General features: G+C 54.4%; 1 protein-coding gene and 1 pseudogene across 8 annotated transcripts in view; one reads left to right on the top strand and one right to left on the bottom strand.

The window, feature by feature from the left end:
* Positions 1-17,035, top strand: part of ZMYM3 (zinc finger MYM-type containing 3) — a 57,452-nt gene extending 40,417 nt beyond the window's left edge. For 7 of the 8 annotated variants that reach the window (XM_030575916.1, XM_030575917.1, XM_030575911.1 and 4 more), the window contains 4 exons: positions 11,245-11,359; positions 12,636-12,890; positions 12,966-13,083; positions 15,458-17,035. In XM_030575916.1, coding sequence (XP_030431776.1) covers positions 11,245-11,359; positions 12,636-12,890; positions 12,966-13,083; positions 15,458-15,656 — 687 coding nt within the window. In that variant the 3' untranslated portion in view covers positions 15,657-17,035. The remainder of the gene's footprint in view (positions 1-11,244; positions 11,360-12,635; positions 12,891-12,965; positions 13,084-15,457) is intronic. The other variant, XM_030575918.1, reaches the window with a different exon arrangement.
* A 97-nt stretch (positions 17,036-17,132) lies between these two features.
* LOC115657753 lies at positions 17,133-22,029 on the bottom strand (annotated as a pseudogene).
* Positions 22,030-22,601: the final 572 nt, after the last annotated feature.

Genomic DNA, 22,601 nt, shown 5'->3' with positions numbered 1-22,601 from the left:
CACAACGATCCCCACATGCAGAGCTTGCTGTGCTTAGACAAAGCCCATGGCAGGGGGTGGTGTTCAGTTCACAGATCATTCACCAAATGGACTTAGGTAGAGAGAGATCTTGGTCTGAAGCAGCCCCTGCTTCAACAAGCCACATGGCCTGTTTCGGCACCAAAGCCTACATGGGATCGGAAGTTGCCCTCAGGTTCTGAGAGTGCTGCTGTTTCGCACTCTGGAGCTGGCGCCTCTCTGAAGAGATGGAGGAGTCGCTCCCTGCTGAGTGTGCCAAGCAAGAGGTCTCGTAAGACTGATCACGGCTGCTCCAGGTTGTGTGTGGACTCGTCTGCCTTCTCCAGAAGGAGTGTGGACCGAAATGATGCGATGGAGCAGTTTCCGTCAACCTCTCCCCGGTGCTGCACAGGAAGGTCAGAGACCCTGTACGGTTGTCTCCAATTTTGGCCCCGTGGCATCTGTTAAGTCCGGTACCGATGAGGGTGATGCCAGCACTGACTGTTTCTGCTTTTCTGTCCCAACTTCTCCCTTGGTCCAGGACTTTGCCAGGGCTGCATCGTTTATAGCCCATTGACTGGGCAGGCAGCTGCACTGAACATAAGAATGGCCATAATGAGTCAGACCAAAGGTCAATCTAGCCCAGTATCCTGTTGTGACGAGTTCTGTCACAAAGACCCCCTTAGGACTGTCACCTGATGTGCTGGAATTACCTCTGAGCCCATTTTCCACTGCCAGCTTGAGACTCCAGAACCCTGCCTTGTTGAGTCAGACACACTAGTTTGCTGCAACACAGACCCAGGGTTTGGTCCACGCCCCCAAAGCTGCAGACTTTAACCAAAAACCGCTCAGCAAGTCACCTATTTCCAGCACCCAGACACCCACTTCCCAAATAAATCTGTTTTACTCTGTTTAATGCTTATACAGGGTAAACTCATAAATTGTCCACCCTCAATAATATTGATAGAGAGATATGCACAGCTGTTTGCCCCCCCAGTATTAATCACTTACTCTGGGTTTACTAAGAAACAAAAGTGATTTTATTAAGTATAAAAATTAGGATTTAAGTGGTGTCAAGTGATAACAGACAGAACAAAGTAAGTTACCAAGCAAAATAAAACAAAGCACATAAGTCTGAGCCTAATACATTTAGAAACTGATTACAGGTAAATCTCACCCTCAGATATGTTCCAGTAAGCTTCTTTCACAGACTAGATTCCTTTCTAGTCTGGGCACAATCCTTTCCCCGGTACAGTTCTTGTTAGTTCCAGCTCAGGTGGTAACTAGGGGATTTCTCATGACTGCAGCCCCCTTTGTTCTGTTCCACCCCCTTTTATGGCTTTGGCACAAGGCGGAAATCTTTGGTCTCTCTGGGTCCCCACCCCTCCTTCTAAATGGAAAAGCACTAGGTTTAAGATGGATTCCAGTACCAGGTGACATGGTCACATGTCCTGTGAGACCCCCAAGCCTTCATTCTTTCTGGCCTGACTCACAGGAACACAGGAAGGCTTACAAGTAAACAGAGCCATTTACAACCAATTATCCTGGTCAACGGGAGCCATCAAGATTCTAAACCACCATTAATGGCCCACACTTTGCATAGTTACAGCAGGATTTCAGAGTTATATTTCATATTTCTAGTTTCAGATACAAGAATATACATACATACAAATAGGATGGATATATTCAGTAGGTTATAACCTTTGTAATGATACCTTACAAGAGACCTTTTGCATAAAGCATATTCCAGTTACATTATATTCACATTTACAAACATATTTCCATAAAACATATGGAAGAGTGCAACGTCACACCTGCCTTCTGACAGTGGCCAATGCCAGGTACCCCAGAGGGAGTGAACAGAACAGGCAATCATCAAGTGACCCATCCCCTGCCACCCATTCCCAGCTTCTGGCAAACAGAGGCTCAGGACACCATCCCTGCCCATTCTGGCTAATAGCCTATTGATGGACCTGGGGGTCTGTCAGCACCACACACCGATATTTCCTTTCCACAGTCAGTGGAAGAGGGGCTGGGGCTGGGACCAGGCTTATCACAAGGGATCTCCTTGGTGCCAGGAACAACTTTGGCATCCTTGTTGTCAGCATGCTCTCGTCGCTCTCCACTTTGGCACCATCAGTCACCTTGGTACTACTGCTGGTTTTGAGGTTAACAGCACTTCCAGCACTAGAAATTATGGAGGCGTACTCAGTGCTGGTGATTCTGTTTCCTCTGTTGGCCCCAGTTCCCTCACCATTCTGGGCTATAGGTGAGTCAGACTAGTTGCTCAGATGCTCAGGGCAGGTGCCACCTTGATCCCTTGAAGGCCAGGACTCCTTGGCGTCCTGGTCAGGATATTCCTCTCACTGTCCATCACCTGAGCTGCATCAGGGGTCGTTCGTGGAGCCATATCGGTACCAGGATTGTCTCGCAGTTGGGATGGGGTCCCCTGGCCCAACACCTACTCGCACCAAAGCCCTATGCATACCAATGGCCTCAGTGGAATCTGTGGGATGATCCTCGATCCAGAGTTCCCTCTCCTCATCTTGCTCTAAGGTGAGATCACTGGGCAGGTCCGTGGTGGTGACTATTGATTCACCATAGCCCCAGGTACCTGTGAGTCTTCCCCTTGCAGAGCATCCAGAGTTGTCCCGTCCAGGCCCGTCATTCCTGGAACACGATCCAGCATGGTCACAGTTAACCACTCCATCTTTGTCTCGGACGATTCCGTGGTGCCTGGATCTTCCTCTCTTTCAATACCACAGGATTTCAAGGCATAGCAGGACCTCTTGCAGTGTGGTCTGGCTTCTTCCCTGGGTGTTCAAACGGAGTTCCTGCAGGAGAATACCTATACGTTTTTGGATATTAGCTATCTGCCCCTGGAAGAGTCGTCCTCCCTAGGAACAGTACGCTCTGGAGAATGCCAGCTTTGGTACTGCCTACTACAAAGTGTTGGAGAAACACTACTTCATTCAGATGCAGGGATTTGGCGGTTTCTATTCCTCTCCAGCCCTATATTCCCTGGTCATAACCAAGGTCAGCAACAGGAATCGGCAGGGCAGATTTAAGTCCATTCCAAAGGATAAGGACTGTGAACGGGTGGATGTGATGGGAAGAAAGATATACACCTCCTCCTCCTCCTCCTCCATGCAGATACGGATTGCTAACCAGCAGGCACTGCTGTCCACATATGACTTTGTGAATTAAATAGCTATTTCTAAGTTTGCAGGCCAGCTGCCCGAAGCCTCCATTGAGAAATTCCGGGCACTTCTCTCCGAAGGCTGCTTGGTAGCTTAAGACTTAATTGCAGTCCACGTTGGATGTCTTGGATGCTTTTGACCTTGCCAGTGACCATGAGAAGGGCATCCTGGCTGCAGAATTTGGGCATTGCTCCCCATGTGCAACAAGTCATAGAGCAGTGACTCTCAAACTTTTTCACTGGTGACCCCTTTCACATAGCAAGCCTCTGTGACCACCCCCCCCCCCCAAATTAAAAACACTTTTTTATATATTTAACACCAATATAAATTCTGGAGGCAAAGCAGGGTTTGGGGTTGAGGTTGACAGTTCACAACCCCGCATGTAATAACCTTGTGACCCCCTGAGGGGTACTGAACCCCAGTTTGAGAACCCCTGTGTGACGAACTGGGAATGTTCTTAATGTTTTCTCTGAATACTGTGTTGGTGCCTCAGTGTCCCCATGGCAGTTCTTAAGTATCTGGCAGAGCAAAGGGCCAGTGCACCTAAATGCCTGGCCCTCTGTCTCCTAGCAACTGATGGCCTGGGCCCCTCCCCTACAAAGGTGCCAACTGAAGGTGTTGGAGACAAAGGGATCAGGTGACCTCCTGTCCCAGGAAAGGAGCTGAGCAGAGAGGAGGGGCTGGAAGGGGTGGTTAGTCTGGAGCTGGCTGAGGGCAGACGTGGGGGTCTGGCTCACTGCATGCCAGAATGGACCCGCCGAGGGGTCCGGTTCGCTGTATCTACAAGCTCTGTTTTAGACCATGTTCCTGTCATCAAATAAACCTCTGTTTTATTGGCTGGCTGAGAGTCACGTCTGACTGCAAAGTGGGGGTGCCGGACCCTGTGGCTTTCCCAGGACCCTGCCTGGGTGGGCTCGCTGTGGGAAGCGCACGGAGGGGCAGAGGATGCTGAGTGCTCCAAGGAGAGACCCAGGAGGTGAAGCCGTGTGAGCTTCTTGCCCTGAACAAGTCTGCTCCAAGGGAGAGGAGGCTCCCCAAAGTCCTGCCTGGCTTTGTGGGGAGCTGTTCCAGAGCATCGCCCGGGGACTCCGTGACAACTGGTGGTAGCAGTGGGATGTACTGCACCCCGTGAATGGCACTGCTTGCAGTAAGTGACTGGGGAGCAGTAAAACGAAGGGGGGATAATGAGGACCAGACGTGCTGAAGGCTCAGAGAGGGACGGTTTCAGGGGGCAGTTAACCTCTGGGAGTGTGTGACCAGCGAGAAGGGCTGTTGGAGTAACGGGGTCCCCCTGAGGATTGCAGCGAGCAGTCTCAGGGCCGGAGGAGCTTGCCGCTCGACCCTGGGAGAGGGAAGGATTTTTGCAGTAGCAGAGTTCCCCTGGGGATTGCAAGAGCAGTCCCAGGGGCGGAGGAGTCTGCAGCTCAACCCTGGCAAAGAGGTGGTGATCACGAGAAGGGCTGGCACACCAGGGGTTCTTCCTGGAAACCGTGGGGGAGCCAAGAGCACACAGGCCTGTGAGTCCAGAGCCACTTGGGAACGGTGAAGTGATGGCCTATCACCATCTCCTTGAGAAGGACATTGTGGTCCTGTGCACAAAGAGAGGGTTACGCATGGGGACGTTCACCAAGACACAGTTAATCGTGCAGTTGGAGGAGGAGGACCGCTCTGAGGAGCAGATTCCTGACCCAGATGGGGCTACAAGAGGATCTGGGAGCAGCTGGAGCAGCAGCCAGGCATCCCCGGGAGTCTGGTCCCCAATCAGACGAGGGTCTTCACGACTGGGTTCCCCATCAGGAGATTGGAGATGGATAGGATGGGAGCAGAGCCCGAGAGAGCGAGAAGACCGTGAGAGAGAGCAAGAGCCCAAGGAAAAGCTGCAGGAGAAGCAGCAGCAGCATGGACTGGTGATGGTGGAGCAGAGAGACATAGGGGGCTGCCCAGGGGTCAGTGGGGAAACACGCCTGCGGGGGCGAGACCCTGGGACAGAGAGAACTGGGGTGGTGCAGCCCCAGATGCTGAGGGACTGTGGGACTTGGGTGAAGTTCCCTGGGGTGAAGCCCCTCACCCTGCCTATGGCCCAGATCCCTGTGCAGACCCAGGTGGGGTCGGGCTGGCTGGTCATTGGGGTTCTCCAGGATATCGGCTCAGAGGCCCTGTTGAGGGGTGAGTGTCTCCTCTTGGGACAGGATCCAGGCCCCGCTCCTGTAACGGCCGAGGGTTTGAATTCAAATTCAGGGAACCAATTGGCTAGGATGGAAATGGTCAATGAAAAGGCAAATGACCTGGCTGGCAGTGGGGAGGGGCTGTTGGGCTCAGGATACCTGCCTACCTGTAACCAGCCCCCTGGGGCTGAGTGGGAGGGAGAAATGCTCCCCGCCCCCCTGCACACCGGAGAGGGGGCTCACGCTGGCTCTGATGCTGTGACCAGAGCAGAGAGCTCGCTGCCTGCCACCACTGGGCAGCAAGGGCAGTGCTGAGCACGGGGGGAGCTGAGACCCCAGCTGAGTGGGGGGACACCCAGGCAGGGCAGGTCAGCTGCCAAACAGGTTTGCCTGGTTCAGACGTGCTGCTGGGAAGTGATTACACAGCAAGGAGGGAGCTACCAGTGACAAGGCTCAGGGGACTGTGACCCCAGGCCCAGCCAGCGAGAGGGAGCAGGTCCCACTCCCTGCCCCAGCAGCTGAATCCCAGACCGAGGTGCAGAGGGATCCCTCCTTGGAGAAGCTGAGGGAACTTGCTGGCCACAGCGCTGCAACCCCCCTTGGGGAAGGCTGCAGGGACAGAGTCCTGCAGGAGAAGGGATTCCTGTACCGGGAATGGGCTCCCCAAGGGGAAGTAGAACTGGGGGGAATCGGGAGGCAGCTGGTGGTGCCCCAGGAATCCACAGGGTTCTTCCCATTTGAGCTGCTGGATGGGAGGAGAGTGAGGGGACCCCTGGACCTGAAAGGGGAGGATTGGATGGAGAAGGGGGAAGACCCCCTGGGGAATCTCTTCCCTGAGGTGGGAGACAATCTCCCCATCAGGTGTTCCCCGTTCAGAGTCACTGGGAAAGCAACCCAGATCCTGGAGAGAGAGGTCAGGGACATGCTGGCTTTAGATGGGATCCAGCCGTTTTACAGCCCATGGGCCTCACCCGTGAGGCTGATCCCCAAGGGAGACAGGATGATCTGGTTTTGTGGGGGCTATCAGAAGCTTAAAGCCATCACAGTGTCCGATGCCGACCCCATGCCTAGGCCTGGGGAGATTCTAGACTAGCAGAGGGTGATGGAGAACTTGGCCCTGGCAGACACTGATAACATGTGCATCTTTAGCCAGACCTGGGAGGAACAGGTGTCCCAGGTGAAGAGAGGGCTGGGCTGCCTCAAGGAGGTGGGATTGATGGTAAAAGTTGGAAAGTGCAAGGGGGGACGGCAGAGGTGTTGTGTCTGGGCCACAAAGTGGGAAGCGGCTGCCCAAGCCTAGAGCTGGCCAAGGCCAAGATGGGGGCTCTTAACCAAGAGAGCCTGAATTGCAGCCCAGAGTGCTGGGAGAAGACCCCGTCCCAGTTTGAACCCCAGGGGTATTGGGGATAGCGAAAGGGTTCAAGCCGCATAAACCTTCCCACATGCGGTCTGCAAGTGCCATCAAGCACACCCAACCTAAAGGAGGGCGTGAGACTGGACTGTCCTTGTGTAACTCACACCAAGGAATGGGAGAGATGCTGGGGCATCCATGGGAAAGTTGGTGGGTTCGAACTTCCCCAGGTCACTGGCTGAAGTGACCTCGCTCAGTTCGGTCTTGAAGGGAGGAGAGATGTGACGAACTGGGAATGTTCTTAATGTTTTCTCTGAATACTGTGTTGGTGCCTCAGTGTCCCCATGGCAGTTCTTAAGTATCTGGCAGAGCAAAGGGCCAGTGCACATAAATGCCTGGCACTCTGTCTCCTAGCAACTGATGGCTTGGGCCCCTCCCCTGCAAAGGTGCCAACTGAAGGTGTTGGAGACAAAGAGATCAGGTGACCTCCTGGCCCGGGAAAGGAGCTGAGCAGAGAGGAGGGGCTGGAAGGGGTGGTTAGTCTGGAGCTGGCTGAGGGCAGACATGGGGGTCTGGCTCACTGCCTCCCAGAATGGACCCGCCGAGGGGTCCGGTTCGCTGTATCTACAAGCTCTGTTTTAGACCCTGTTCCTGTCATCAAATAAACCTCTGTTTTACTGGCTCGCTGAGTCACGTCTGACTGCAAAGTGGGGGTGCAGGACCCTGTGGCAGGACCCCGCCTGGGTGGGCTCACTGTGGGAAGCGCACGGAGGAGCAGAGGATCCTGAATGCTCCAAGGAGAGACCCAGGAAGTGAAGCCGTGTGAGCTTCTTGCCCTGAACAAGTCTGCTCCAAGGGAGAGGAGGCTCCCCAAAGTCCTGCCTGGCTTTGTGGGGAGCTGTTCCAGAGCATCGCCCGGGGACTCCGTGACACCCTGCCATAGAGGATTTGCCCTTCAATGGCCGAGTGCTTTTCTTGAACAAGACAGCCAAGTCTCTGCACTCCATCAAGGACTCTCTGGCTTCCCTGTGGTCTTTGGGGGTGTATATGCCAGCAGTGCAGAGATGCCACTTGAGTGGTCATCAGGAGCAGCAGTATCTGCAGCGCACATCTGGGCGGCCTTTCTCTCCCCAGAAACAGTGGGACTATCCCAGAAAGGTGCAGGGGTCGCAGAGGAGGAGGCATTCGGGTCTGGGGTTTGGCCAGTCAACACGCTTTCCCCCAGTGCCACCCAAGCACCCATTTTGACTCCTTGGTCTGGAGCAGTGTTCATGTCATTGCTTCCTTCTCTCCATCCCCTCCATTTGGGGACAGGCTGCTTCACTTTCTCAGTGCTTGCAGGTTGATCACCAACATGTGGGTCCTAAGGATCATCAGATCAGGTTATACCATCCAGTTCCTCTCCATCCCTCTTACCACCCTCCCTCTCCAGGGACCCCTCTCACAGGATACTGCTCCTCATGCAGGTTCTCTCTCTACTGGCTGCTGGAACGACTGCGTCCGGGACACTATTCCCAGTACTTTCTGGTGCCCAAATCCAAGAGGAGGAGAGGTAAAACCCATTCTTGACCTTCACTGCCTCAACAAATATATCAGGTACATGAGGTTCTGAATGGTCACTCTATCAGCTGTTCTCTGCATGGTGTCTCAGAATGACTGATTTGCTGCTGTGGACCTTCAGGATGCTGATTTCCGTGCAGCAACTTGTCATAGCAAAGCGCCATTTTCCAGATATGGTGCTTCCCTTTGGCCTCTCTTCTGACCCTCGGGTTTTTATCAAATGCATGGTCATGGTGACTGCATGGCACCTCAGGAAGAAAGGAATCCACATCTTCCCAGACCTGGATGACTGGTTACTGAAGGGCAGGTCCAGAGAGGAAGTCCTTTTTCACGTCAGCACTACACTGTGCATTTTTGACCATCTGGGTCTCATTCTAAACATGGGGAAGTCAACTTTGGTTCCCACTTGGAAAATTGAGTTCCTTGGGGCCCTAATAGACTCTGCAAGTACGGGAGCATTTTTGTCAACTGGCCATTTACAGGCAATTTGTCAGCATTACCGCAGTCTGCAGTCTCAGCCCTCCATGACAGCTGGGTGGTGCATTGAGGCTTTTGGGCCACATGTCCACTTTCGGGCCACATGTCCACTTCCATGCAGTTGGTACAGTTTGTGAGGTTGCATCTTTCCCCCCTTTAAATGTTTCTCAGGACAGTTTACTATCCAACTCTTCACTCTTTGGACAGATTGGTCCGTCTCCCTCCACTGGTCCTGGATTCCTTGCAGTGGTGGACACTTCCAGAGAATGTCTGTCAGGGCATTCCCTTCATCTGGCCCTTACAACTCAGGTCTATTGTCACAGATGCTTCCCTGATGGTCTGGGGAGTGCATCTGGGGTTGCTGAAAGTTCAAAGTCTGTAGTGGGAACAGGGGCCTCACTGCATATCAATGTGCTGGAGCTTCAGGCCATCTACGATACTCGTCACACTTTTCGGGACTGTATCAGGGCTCAGTGGTTCGCATACTAACAATACCACCGTGTTGTATTATGTGAACAGGAAAGGGAGAGCATACTCCAGGGTATTCTGCCAAGAGGCAATCAGGCAGTAGCAGTTTTCCACTGAGGAGTGGATCAGTCTTATAGATGACCACTTGCCCAGGGTGTGGAATCATATCGCAGACCACCTCAGCAGGAATTTTTCCCTGAGTCATGAGTGGTTCCTGAAGACATGTGTCCTCTGGTTTATCTTTGCAGCTTGGGGCATTCTGGCGATCGACCTGTGCTAATGCCATCTGCTCTGTTCTAGAGGGGGCCTCAGTCCAGGCTCCCTGTCCAACGCTTTCCACCTTAGCTGACAGTCTCTTTTACCTGATCCCAATCCTCTCACAGGTCATCCTCAAGCTGAAGGTGGATCAGGCCAAACTCATTCTCATGGTCCCAGCATGACCGAGGCAGTGCTGGTTCTCTGGCCTTCTGATACTGTCAGACCCCTTCCTCTCTATCCCAGCCTACTCACTCAGAATCATGGCTGCACCTTGCATCCCAGGATTAGCTCCCTGCATGCCATGGCGTGGCTGAACCAGGAGAAAATGCGGTGTCCAGCCACTCTTCAACAAGTCCTGTTCAACAATAGAAGGCCCTCTACCAGAATGGCGTATTCGGTGAAGTTGAATGGTTTTCAGTGTGATGGCTGAATTTCGCAGCCCATTCTAGGACATCTTGGAGTACTTGCTGCACCATCAGTCATTGGGTCTTGTGCTTAGCTCATTGAGAGTGCGTCTCGCAGCAATATCAGCATTTCATCCCCCCCATTCAGGGAACATTAGTCTTCTCCTGTGCCATGGGGGCAAAATTCTTATAAGGGCTTCTTTGTCTCCATGCACTGGTCTGAGAGCCAGTTCTTCTTGGGACCGTAATGCGGTCCTAGCAGCTTTGATGGGACCTCCATTCAACCCCCTGGCATCTTGTTCCTTTCTGCTTTTGTGTCAGGAGACTGAGTTCCTGGTAGTGATGATATCCACACACAGAGTCTGTGAGTGGCAGGCTCTGATGGCAGAGCCTCCTTATATGCAGTTCTCCATGGACAAAGTGACTTTACAATCACACCCAGCATTTTTGTCTGAAGTGATTTCTCAGTTTTATTTGAACCAGGCAGGATATTTTCCTGTGTTCTTCCCGAACCTGCATTCACTTCTGGAGGAGCAGCCTCTTCATCCATTAGATGTCAGATGATGTCTAGCCTTCTGTCTGGACACAACTAAACCATTTTGTGCCTCGCCTCACCTGTTTGTGTCATATGCAGATCACATTAAGGGTCAGGTGCTCTTGTCACAGATGATTTCTAAATGGATAATGTCCTGTCTCAAGACTGCATATGAAATAGCTTTGGCTATGCCTCCTCAGTGGGAGCGAGTGCATTCCATGAGAGTACAAGCAACATCAACAGCGTTCCTCAGTGACATCTGTGTTGGATGTTTGCAGAGCTGCTCCGTGGTTGTTGATACGTACCTTTAAAAACCATTATGCCATTACCATATCTTCCAGGGCAGATGCAAGTTTTGGTAGATGGTCCTGTGAGCCTTGTGTACGTAGACTCCAAGCCCTGCCTCCCTGGGGTGTGCAGGGGAGTGGGGTGTTACCGCTTGGGAGCCCGCTAAGTGGAATACACAGCTGCATGTACTCGAAGAAGAAGAAGAAGAAATGGTTCCTTCCTGTAACTGGCTTTTCGAGATGTGATGCAGACATGTATTCTACAAGCCACCCTCTGTCCCCTCTGCATCAGAGTCCAGTCACTGGGTGTTCAGTGCGAAGGAACTGAGGCGGGGTAGGGCGCGGCCACCTTAGATAGCCGCGGCAGGAGTTTTGAGCATGAGGCATGAGTGCTGCCTTCTATGGGTAATGCTAGGCAAAATTCTCCAGGGCATGCACCAAGTGAAATACATGTCTGCATCACACTTCCAGTACAGTACAATTTCATCCTGTGCCCAACACTGCTTTCTCCCTTCACTGACCATGTGTTCTCTCCCTTCTAGTACCTGCTGGAGAACAACCGGATGGTGAATATCTTCACAGATCTTTACTACCTGACCTTCGTGCAGGAGCTGAACAAGTCCCTGAGTGGCTGGCAGCCCACACTCTTACCAAACAGTACGTGTCCCAGGGCCGCGTGCTCCTTTATTAGCAGCCACTAAGGTCAAGCTCTCAGGCCTGGCTGGAGTTGGCCAAGCAGGGGCCAACTTTGCCCTTCCCCCCGCCTCCCGGATGCTTCCTGGGGAAGTTTGCCATGGGAGGCAAGTGGATCCTTGAATTCTCCTGAGGACACAGAGCCAGGCCTGCCTACTGTTCTTCCTGGAGGGGGAAGGCCACTGCCCCTGCTGCATCTTGGAGCCTCATGTAACCTCCCCCCAGGACACCACACCAGAGCTGGGCCAGGGATTGTCAGTAGTTGGGATTCAGCATCTCAGGCTGACTGAGGGTTGAGTCCAGGCTAGCGGGTGCCCGTGGAAACCACATTCTCTGTCCAGATACAACAGGGGACTCTCCATCCAGCCCCTTTGGACCAGGCTGCTGCTTTCTATAGCAGGGGAAGGCCCTGCCCCAGCCTTTGGGAAGCACTGTGTCAGACCAGGGGGCTTATGAATCTTTGTCTGCTTCCCAACTCCCAGGCCAGGGGGTTTGTGACCTCCCTGGCTTCCTGGCATAATCCAAGCAGTAACAGAGCCATTCCAGGGTGCTCGGCCCCCGGTTAGACACCTACATAAGGGCCGTGCTTTCCCTAGTGCTCGGCAGCCAGAGGGCACCCCCATTTGGGCCCCATGCTGGGTGCCCTTGTCTCCATGTACCCTGATAGCAGTCGAGCTAACTGACCCAGCCTCTTGCCTGCTAGGGGAGGCTCTTGGGCTGGAGCAGTTTGCCTTGGTTTTGCATGGGAGTTGCCTGATCCTGTCCTGCCTGCTGCTCTTTCTTTCCTTCTGACTGTATTAGCACATGCAGCTGTGTGTGACACCCAGTACCGAGGCGGGGGGCCCTTGGTTTGGTCTGCAGCTGGCTTGCACCAGTTTTGCTGTGGTGGGTTAACCTAGGTTGGGTCATGGCTGGGGAGGGTACAGTGGGACAGCTCCCAGCCTGGTGTCAGCCAGCGCTGCAAGCATCACTCCTCTGGCTATTCCATCTGGACCTGGGCACTTCACAGGGCAAGGTGTTGTCCTGCCACTGAGCCAAGCTCCCTCTGCCCAAGGCAGGGAGAGAGATCCAGGGGAGGACTCAAGTGCCCTGGCTGATGTTCCCCTGGCACACATGGCTGAAGGTGGGCCGGTGGTGGCAGCCACATCCCCTCCAGTCTCCCTGCCAGGCCAGACCTTGCCAGGGAACCTGCAGCATGCCAGATGCGTGTGACCCAGCTTCTTCCACTGTGTGCTTGCAGACACGATCTTCTCTCGTGTGGAGGAGGAGCATCTCTGGGAGTGTAAGCAGCTGGGGGTGTACTCCCCCTTTGTCCTCCTCAACACCCTCATGTTCTTCAACACCAAGTTCTTCGGCCTGCAGACTGCGGAGGAGCACATGCAGCTCTCCTTCACCAATGTGGTACGCCAGTCCCGCAAGTGCACTACAGCCCGGGGCACCACCAAGGTGGTGAGCATCCGCTACTACGCCCCCGTCCGGCAGAAAAAAGGGCGAGGTAGGGGCCTGCGCGTGTCTGTCTCCCCGCCCCTGCTCCGCATGTGCACCGCTCTGACTTGGCCTCTCTCTGCAGACAGCAGTTCTGGGAAGCGGAAGCGAGAGGAGGAGCTGCCGATCCTGGAGCAGCGGGAGAACAGGATGAACCCACTCCGGTGCCCAGTCAAGTTCTATGAATTCTATCTCTCCAAATGGTGAGTCTCCCGGGGAGAGGGAGCCACAGCCCTTCTGCTGGGGCATCCCCTGTTCTCCTAAAAGCAGCAAAGAATGCTGTGGCACCTTATGGACTAACAGAGGTTTTGGAGCATGTGCTTTCATAGGTGAATACCCACTTCGTCAGATGCATGTAGTGGAAATTTCCAGGGGCAGGTGTATATATATGCAAGCAAGCTAGAGATAATGAGGTTAGTTCAATCAGGGAGGATGAGGCCCTGTTCTAGCAGCTGAGGTGTGAAAACCAAGAGAGGAGAAACTGGTTTTGTAGTTGGCAAGCCATTCACAGTCTTTGTTTAATCCTGAGCTGATGGTGTCAAATTTGCAGATGAACTGAAGCTCAGCAGTTTCTCTTTGAGGTCTGGTCCTGAAGTTTTTTTGCTGCAGGATGGCCACCTTGACATCTTCATCATCTGGACCCATGGAAAGGAGTCTCTGGAAAAATTCCACCACAATTTCAACAGCTTCCACCCCACCATCAACCTCAGCCTGGACCAATCTACACGGGAGGTCCACTTCCTAGACACCACGGTGCAAATAAGTGATGGTCACATTAATACCACCCTATACTGAAAACCTACCGACCGCTATGCCTACCTTCATGCCTCCAGCTTCCATCCCAGGCACATCACATGATCCATTGTCTATAGCCAAGCACTGAGGTACAACCGCATGTGCTCTAACCCCTCAGACAGAGACCAACACCTACAAAATCTCCACCAAGCATTCTCAAAACTACAATACCCACACGAGGAAATAAAGAAACAGATCAACAGAGCCAGACGTGTACCCAGAAGCCTCCTACTGCAAGACAAACCCAAGAAAGAAACCAACAGGACTCCTCCACTGGCCATCACATACAGTCCCCAGCTAAAACCCCTCCAACCCATCATCAGGGATCTACAACCCATCCTGGACAATGATCCCACACTTTCACAGGCCTTGGGTGGCAGGCCAGTCCTCGCCCACAGACAACCTGCCAACCTGAAACATATTCTCACCAGTAACTGCACACCACACCATAGTAACTCTAGCTCAGGAATCAATCCATGCAACAAACCTCGATGCCAACTCTGCCCACATATCTACACCAGCGACACCATCACAGGACCTAACCAGATCAGTCACACCAATACCGGTTCATTCACCTGCATATCCACCAATGTAATATACGCCATCATATGCCAGCAATGCCCCTCTGCTATGTACATCGGCCAAACTGGACAGTCTCTACGGAAAAGGATAAACGGACACAAATCAGATATTAGGAATGGCAATATACAGAAACCTGTAGGAGAGCACTTCAACCTCCCTGGCCACACTATAGCAGACCTTGAGGTGGCCATCCTGCAGCAAAAAAACTTCAGGACCAGACTTCAAAGAGAAACTGCTGAGCTTCAGTTCATCTGCAAATTTGACACCATCAGCTCAGGATTAAACAAAGACTGTGAATGGCTTGCCAACTACAAAACCAGTTTCTCCTCTCTTGGTTTTCACACCTCAGCTGCTAGAACAGGGCCTCATCCTCCCTGATTGAACTAACCTCATTATCTCTAGCTTGCTTGCATATATATACCTGCCCCTGGAAATTTCCACTACATGCATCTGACGAAGTGGGTATTCACCCACGAAAGCTCATGCTCCAAAATGTCTGTTAGTCTATAAGGTGCCACAGGATTCTTTGCTGCTTTTACAGATCCAGACTAACACGGCTACCCCTCTGATACTTGACACCCTGTTCTCCTGCAGCCCTGTGTGCCCAGTCTGGTCCCTTGCCTGGCTGGAAGGACATTGCGGAGCAGCCTGAGGCTGCCCCGACATGTGCTGCCTTTGCAAAGAGCTGTGTAGAGCACTGACTGCCAGGGTCCTGCCAGTGAAGCAGGAGGCCTGGAGAGCGCGTCTCCAGGGGTTGGTTTCTCACATCCCCAAGTCCCAGAGTGCTGTGATCACAGCCCCGGGGCTGAGTAACTTGTCTCAGTGGGTGCTGTCCCTCTCTCCCCTCGGATTGGCAGGAGGAGGTGGCTGTGGTGCTTCAGGACCCCCCACTCCTGCCTGCTCTGAGCATGGTCCCAGGTCACCTTGGGAGAGGAGCTCCAAGCCCAGCTCAGGGTCCTTCCCTGCAGGAGGACGAGCAGTGCCCTAAGTACTAGTGCCTCCTTTACAGACCCTCAGACCAGTGGGCTCTAGGACTCTGTCTTCTGGGTGAATGGGGGGGCACCGGGGCTCGCTGGGCCCCTGGGGGACTTGCTGGGTTCCAGGTCAAGAGGGAAGGACCCTATGGGCTCAGGGTGGCTGAGGAGGCCAGGGCTTTCTGGCCTCTAGGTTGAGGTTCACTCTGCCCCTCTCTTGCCACAGTCCAGAGAGCCTGCGGAACCGGAACGACGTCTTCTACCTGCAGCCAGAGCGGTCGTGCATTGCAGAGTCACCTCTCTGGTACTCGGTCATCCCCATGGACAGGAGCATGCTGGAGAGCATGCTGAATCGCATCCTGGCCGTCCGGGAGATCTACGAGGAGCACAGCCGGGGCAGCGGCCTAGAGGAGGACATGGACTGAGAGCAGGCCAAGGCTGGAGCATGGGCAGGCAGCACCCAAAGCCCGCTGGGCTGGGTCTGCTCTGGCCTGGGAAGGCGTCTCCCCTACTCCTCCTATCTGGCCATGGTTGCGGCATGTGAATGTGGCATGGCATGGCATGAGGGTGTAATGCCGCTCCTAGCCCTGCAGATGTGGTAGAGCTGTCCAGCTCAGTGCCTGTAGGGCTCTGAACATCCCTGCCTGATGCTAGTAACATGCCGTCCCCCTCCCCCACCAGCCCCCTGGCACCCAGGCCCTACCTGTGCTCTGCCTGACTGGGGCAGTGTCCCACTTCCCCCACCTGTCTTCCCAGGGGTGGAGATAGGGAGCCAGTCCCTCTCCCAGCCAGGAGCCCCAGAGGGCACTAGCCTAATGAGCCCTGCCTGTCCCCTCTCCCCAAGGCTGTTCTCAGTCTCTGTCTGCCTGGTGTAACATGAACGCCAGGCTGTGGGGCCATGGGGACAGGCTGGGCCCAGCAGCCCGCACAGGAGGCCCTGAACCTACAGTCAGCTCCATGTCCAAGCAGCAGGAGTGGGGAAATAAGCCATGCTCAGCACGCAGGGCCCTGGGAGGAGCTGTGCCAGCCCAGGTAGCAGGACCATTTCCAGATGCTGACTCTTGTGGGCTGGAGGGGGCTGCGTTCCCAGAGGGGCCTGGTTGTGCTGTCTCTGGCTCCTCATCTCATTCTCCTCAGCAGCGCAGAGCTCATTGCCCAGGGCGCTCCTGGGATCTCCCTTCCCCGGCTCTGCATTAGCTGTGGCTTCACTTTGCTTTGTGCACTCACAACAGCCACTGGGGACCATTGAAGGTCTGAATTCTGCATCGGGCATGGGAGGCCAGGGGCATCCTCGCTGCCAGAGCTGACGAGCATGGGTCTCTCCCTGCCCCCCAAGCTGCAGCAGAATGGACGGTGCCCCCGTTGCTAGCCTGACACTATCAGAGGGAGGAGGTAGCCTCTGTGCCTGGCCTCATTGCTGCTGGGCCTGTCTCCTCCAAGCCAGCATTAGACTGAGAATCCTGCTGGGCCGCACCAGGCCAGAACTTGCAAGCAGTGGAGGGGGGCCGCAGGCCAACGGGGGAGTGGAGCCCGCCTGGGTCTCTCCGCTCACCCAGCCCCTGCCCCAGCTTTGCTGTTCCCTTCTGGCTCCCTCCCCTTGGTGTTTTGATTTTTTTATCAGCTGTCAGTGGGACTCAGCACTGTCTGTTGAGTCTGTATATATTGTTCTGGGACCTGGCCCGGGGCCCTCTGTCTCCATGTCAAGAGTGAGCCAGTCACCGGTCTTGTTGTAGTGCTAACGGGGCATTAGGCTAACCTTGTGTCTCTAGAAACCATTCATTTCAAATAAAGACACAAAAACCTGCCAGCAGCTGCTGTCCTTAATCCACTGAAGGGCAGAACAGGGGCTGCCTCTGCTCCAGGGAGGAGGCTAGGGCCGCTGCCCCCTTGCCTGTCTCAAGGGCTCAGTCATCAGGGAGTTATGCTTGATCCCTGCCTTCTTGCCCCTGCCATCCATTCCAGGGTCTGTGACAGGTGTAGGATCACCTGCCAGGGCACCCTACCCAGCAGCTGGGAGCTGTAATTCCCAGCATGGGTCGACATGCTAGCTCTGCCTGAGCTAGGGCCTAAACCTGTGTGGCCATGGTGGCCTGTCACTTCTGGCATTAGAATCTATGAACCGTGGTGGGAGCAGCCCTGGCCTGCACTGGGGGGGGATGGAGGGATGGCCTTCCTGCCTCCATCTCCTATGAGCTAAGCAGGGAGTGGCCAGGCTGTGCCCTTGAGGGTGTGAGGGGCACCCTGTGTGCAACACAGCCTTCTTCAAACTGACCAGTCCTGCGTGGGACCAGAGGAGAGTGTGGACAGGAGACAGCCAAGCAGCCCTAGGTCCAGGTTCACGGAGCCTCCCTGCAATGAGATGAACTTGATCAAGTGCTGGGGGGCTGAAATGAATGGTGGGGCCTGCAGGCGCCATCTCTCCAGCTGCTGTCGGCCTTGGAAGAAGCTTCCGCGGCTAGCCTGGGTTCCAGCTGCAGTGGTGGTCCCTTCCCTGTGTCACTAAGGCGATCATGGTAAAACCTGCAATGATCTCCCTGCCCACGTGCCCGTCCCAAGGCTAAGGCAAGTGACCAGAGGATAAGACAGAACTGCAATCCAGAGGTCACTTCCTTGTAATGTAGCCCAAGCCTGGATCCTTCTCTCCTTGTCTCCACAGCAAAGCCCAGGAATCCTGATGGCTGCAGGGAGGGGCCTCTCCCATTCAGTGCAGAGCAAGGGCCAGGATCCTTCTCAGGGAGAGCACAAAGACTGTCCAGCAGGAAGTTCCCTTCCTGCCCCTGCACTGTGGCCCTGCACGCAGATACCCTGGGCAGGGGCAGAGAGAGAGGCAGCTTAGGACTGAATTCCCCTCTCCTGTGCCTTGGCTATGGGACAATGTGCCTATCCTTGACAGAGCTCATGTCATCTTGTTCCACTTTTCACAAGAGAGAGAATTCAGTCACATCACAGCAAAGGATGCCCAAATACAGGGTCCAGTGCAGCCTTGCCAGGAGCCCAACAGCTGTAGCTGCTGCTGAAGCCTCAACATAACCTGAACATCACAGCTGCAGTCTTTGCTTTCCCACACGCATTGATGGCTTGAGAGTCGCCCCAGCTGGGGCATGGGGCTGGGGAGGGAGTCATGTGGCTAGGATGCAGCGGCAGTGGGGCCTAGGCCTTCCTGCTCGGAGCAGCACCATCTTCCCTGACAGGCTGTTACAGCAGCAGCCTGCAAAGAACATCCAGCTGGGACCCAGGTGCATGGCAAAGGCTATGTCCACTCCCATTCTCCTTGCTCGGGCCTGGAAGGTCTCTTGGCCCTGAGCAGCCACCTACTCTTAGTCTGCTGGGGCCTTCCTAAGCTCTGTTACTACCCAGGAGCGGAGGTCAGGCTAGGGGGAGGGCGGAGGCAGCTCTCCACTCAGAAAAGGGGGAACACCAGTGTCACATGGGGAAGGAAAAGCTACAGGCCCTGCCTGCGTCCTATCAAGTATAGAGCATTTACCCCCATTGGCTCCCAGCCCATGCCCTGCCTCCTGCCCCTGACAGCCACAAGGCTGCTGCAGAGCCACCGAGGTGAGAGGGCTTGAGTTGTGCACGTCTGGCCCAGGCCTCAAACTCCTGGACACGTGTCTGTATTATGGGCCCAGTATTTCCATGGTGGGGACAACACAGCATCCATGGAAACACAACAGGCTCCTGAGCTGAGCTGTGCTCCCCATGATGCAGCCTCGTGGTAACGGTGCTTGTCTGGTACAAGAGCCCCCTTCCCTTGCCTGTCAGCCCTGGGCCAGCGCAGGGCTGCGCCGCCTCATTAAACAGCCAAGTCACTGGGTCTCAGCTTAGTGCTGGACTTACTGGACCTGCTGCCCTGTTGCAACGGTTCTTCCATGACCAGGCCCTGGTTGCCTGTCTCGCAGCTGCTCCGTGCTGCATGGCTGTCCCTGCCTGCTGAGGGAGCAGCTTGGCTGGAGTAAGGCTGCAATGGAAGGCTGGGGTCAGTGGCATGGGGAAGGCTGTAGGGTGCAGGACAGTGAGGAATGTGGTGGTCGCTTGTTTCTCTGGGAGCGTTGGAGCTGGCCTTGGGGTTGGGTGCCCGACGGTGGTCGGCTGCCAGCCTCTGCCTGCACTTGGTGAAGCTCAGGTGGTACATTTCTATCAGGTTGAGGAGCAGAGACAGGCAGGCCATCCCCGTCATGAAGAGGATAAAGATGGTCTTGGTGGGCCGGGCTATGTAACAGTTGACCACGTTGGGGCAGGGCAGTGTTTGCATGTGTAGAGGGGCTTTAGTTCGAACCCATGCAGTGTGTACTGGCCCAAAATGAAGCTCACCTCAAAGAGCATCTTAAAGCCAATGTTGCAAATATATGTCCTCAGAATGGCCTCCTGCAGGTGGATTTTGCCACCAACATCTTTGATGGAAGGTTTATGCTGCACCAGGGGTTCCTGCTGGGCCTCCCAAATCTCCTCTCACTGCTGCTCCTTCTCCACCATGCGCACCAGATGCAGGATGTGGCCCAGGTAGACGAGGCTGGGGGTTGAGATGAAGATGATCTGCAGCACACAGAAGCGGATGTGGGAGATCGGGAAGGTTTCGTCATAACAGACGTTCTGGCAGCCTGGCTACTTGGTGTCGCAGGAGAAGCCCGACTCTTCATCCCCCGAGACTTTCTCAGCAGCTGCCCCCAAGACAAGGATATGGAAAATGAACAGGAAAGTGAGCCAGACCTTCCCCACCACCGTGGAGTGCTCCTGAGCACTCTCCAGAATCCTCCCTAGCAGGTTCCAGTCACCCATGAGTGCAAATACCGGCTCATCCTAAAAGAGAGGAACACGCCTAGATGTCGGCATCCCAGAGACTCCGGCACCCTGCACTGCTCCAGACCTGTGAGAAGCTGGCATGGGGGCACCCTGCACTGGGCACATCCCTATGCAAAGCCCTCCCTGGTTCCCACTGCACACTCCTGCATCTGGAGCTTCCTCCCTGGGGTCCCAGAACAGCAATGCCTGATAGCCAGATACAGCTCACAGCTGTGCTTGTCGTTTGCTGACAGGGATGTATTTGTAAAAGCCACGTGCCTGACTTGAGAGCAAAGCCAGGGCAGAGAGCGGGTTAACCTGAGGCTACCTGAGCCCATCAGCTGCCTGTAGCTGCAAAATCCCTCCAGGATTAACCCGTTTGGCCCCAGTATCCCACTTTAAGAGCACGGATTGCTGGGGACTGGCTGCACTGACAGCACTGGGCTGTAGCCCTTTCACTGCCGGAGACTGGCTCTGAGGTGGCCCCAGGTTCAGCATGGCTCAGCTCTGTTCCTAGCTCTGCAGCCACTTCTCAGGGCAGCTGGAAATCAGTGGCCTCCTGAACAGAACAGCCGAGCAGGTGGCTGGGCAGTATGGGGGAGCCTGCACTGCGCTTCTTCTTCTAGGGGTTAACTCATGTTGAAAGCTCCAAGGCTAGAGTTCAAGGCAAAGCCATTTTGCTCAAGCCCTTTACCTGGTGCTCGCAAAAGGCTGCACCAGGAGCTTGTCCTGCACCACAGGCAGCTGAGGCAGACGTCCAGCCCAAAGCTGCTTCCATGCGGCCAGGGCCACACGAGGGTGAGGCTGGGGCAAAGGGCCAGGGTTTCTCCCACAGACCAATGGAGGGCAGGGTCAGGGCCCATCTGTGCGCATTGGAGCAGACACCAGTGCCTAGTGCATTTGGCAGCTGCCATGAGACCACAGGCCAGGCAAAAGGCAAAGAAACCCCCTCACCGTTTCCAGATCCTGTGGCTGTGGAGGCAACTCAGCTGCCCTGTGTCTCTTGGGTAGTAGATCCCCACAGCTGCAGCAGGACATGTCCCAGCACCTCTTCCAGGGGCAGAGGTGTCCGGCTGGTCTCTGGCAAGGGGCAGGTATGCGAGTCTGTCTGACTGCCCAGCATGTTGGAGCAGGCGCTTCGTGGCTGTCACCATGACTGACAGTGGAAACAACCACTGGGACATCTTTTTACCTCTTTATTTTTGGCTTGAGCATGTTTCTAAAGCAATTCACTGGCTCTGGACGTCTCAATGCCATTGAAGGGTCGTTTTCCTGACCAACCTGCCCCATGTGCTGCTAGGCCTGGGGGCCTCTGCAAATGTCCTGGCTCTGACACCGTCCTCACATGGTGCCTTGGGCTCCTCCATGTGGCTGCCCGGTGCCCAAGGATGGAAGACACTGCCTGAATTTGGGAGGAGCATGCCCCAGCGTGTAGGGGCAGCCAGTGCAGCCCCTGGCGCATCCCCGCTCACCTGGCCAGCTGGGGTGCATTCCGGTCAGAGCCCTGTGCTGTAGCTGCACGACAAAGCTCAGCGGACCAGGGCCCCCTGAGATCCTGCACAAGGAGGGGTGGAAGCTTGCAAAGCCCTCGCAATGGGGGCAGGGCACGCAGTGTAGCCATGCTCCCTTGTTAATATTTATAGTGTAGAGGTGGAGTTAACTGCCCCTCTCTCCCCCAGTTTGTAGAAGCTGAGAGGCAGGGGACTGGGTGGATGGGGTTCCAAGGCTCAGCCTGTCCAGTGAGATCTATGAAACACCAAACTTGTCCCCAGCACAAACCCTGTCCTGGGCCAGCTGTGGGATGGCCCCCTCTGCTTGTCCCAGGGCACAGCCTGGCTACATGCCCACATGTTGCACCTCCAGCAGCAGGGACACCAAGTCCAGGCGCCAGGGACGACACCTGCAGTGACTGTTCTGACCCAGGGCGGAGCAGGTCCCTGACCACTGGCTAATAGCCATTGATGGACCTGTCCTCCAGGAACGTCTCTCATTTCTTTTGTGAACCAGTTATAGTTTTGGTCTGCTCAACATCCCCTGGCAACAAGTTCCTACATTGACTGTGTATTGTGTGAAGAAATACTTCCTTTTGTAGTTTTAAGCCTGCTCTCTAGTAATTTCATTGGGTGCCCCCTGGTTCTTGTGCTATAAGGGGTAAATAACACTTCCTCATTTGCTTTCTCCACATCAGTCATGATTTTATAGACATCTATCAACTGGACCCAAGTCGTCTCTTCTGAGAGACAGTCCCAGGCTTTTTAATCTCTCCTCATATGGAAGCTGTTCCATACCCCTAATCATTTTTGTTGCTCTTCTGTGCACCTTTTCTAATTTTAATATATATATTTTTTTAGATGGGGCGACCAGATGTGGGTGTACCATGGATTTATATAATGGCAAAATGATTTTTACTTTCTTATTAGCTATCCCTTTCCATTGGTTCCTAACATTCTGTTCACTTTTTTGACTGCTGAGGCGCATTGAGTGGATGTTTTCAGAGCACTATCCACAGTGACTCCAAGATATCTTTCATGAGTAATAACATCAAATTTAGACCCTATCATTTTATATGGATAGTTAGGGTTATGTTTTTC

This window comes from Gopherus evgoodei, chromosome 9 (genome assembly GCF_007399415.2).
Source record: "Gopherus evgoodei ecotype Sinaloan lineage chromosome 9, rGopEvg1_v1.p, whole genome shotgun sequence".
NCBI classification, from domain to species: domain Eukaryota; kingdom Metazoa; phylum Chordata; order Testudines; family Testudinidae; genus Gopherus; species Gopherus evgoodei.
This window is presented reverse-complemented; position numbering and strand designations above follow the sequence as displayed.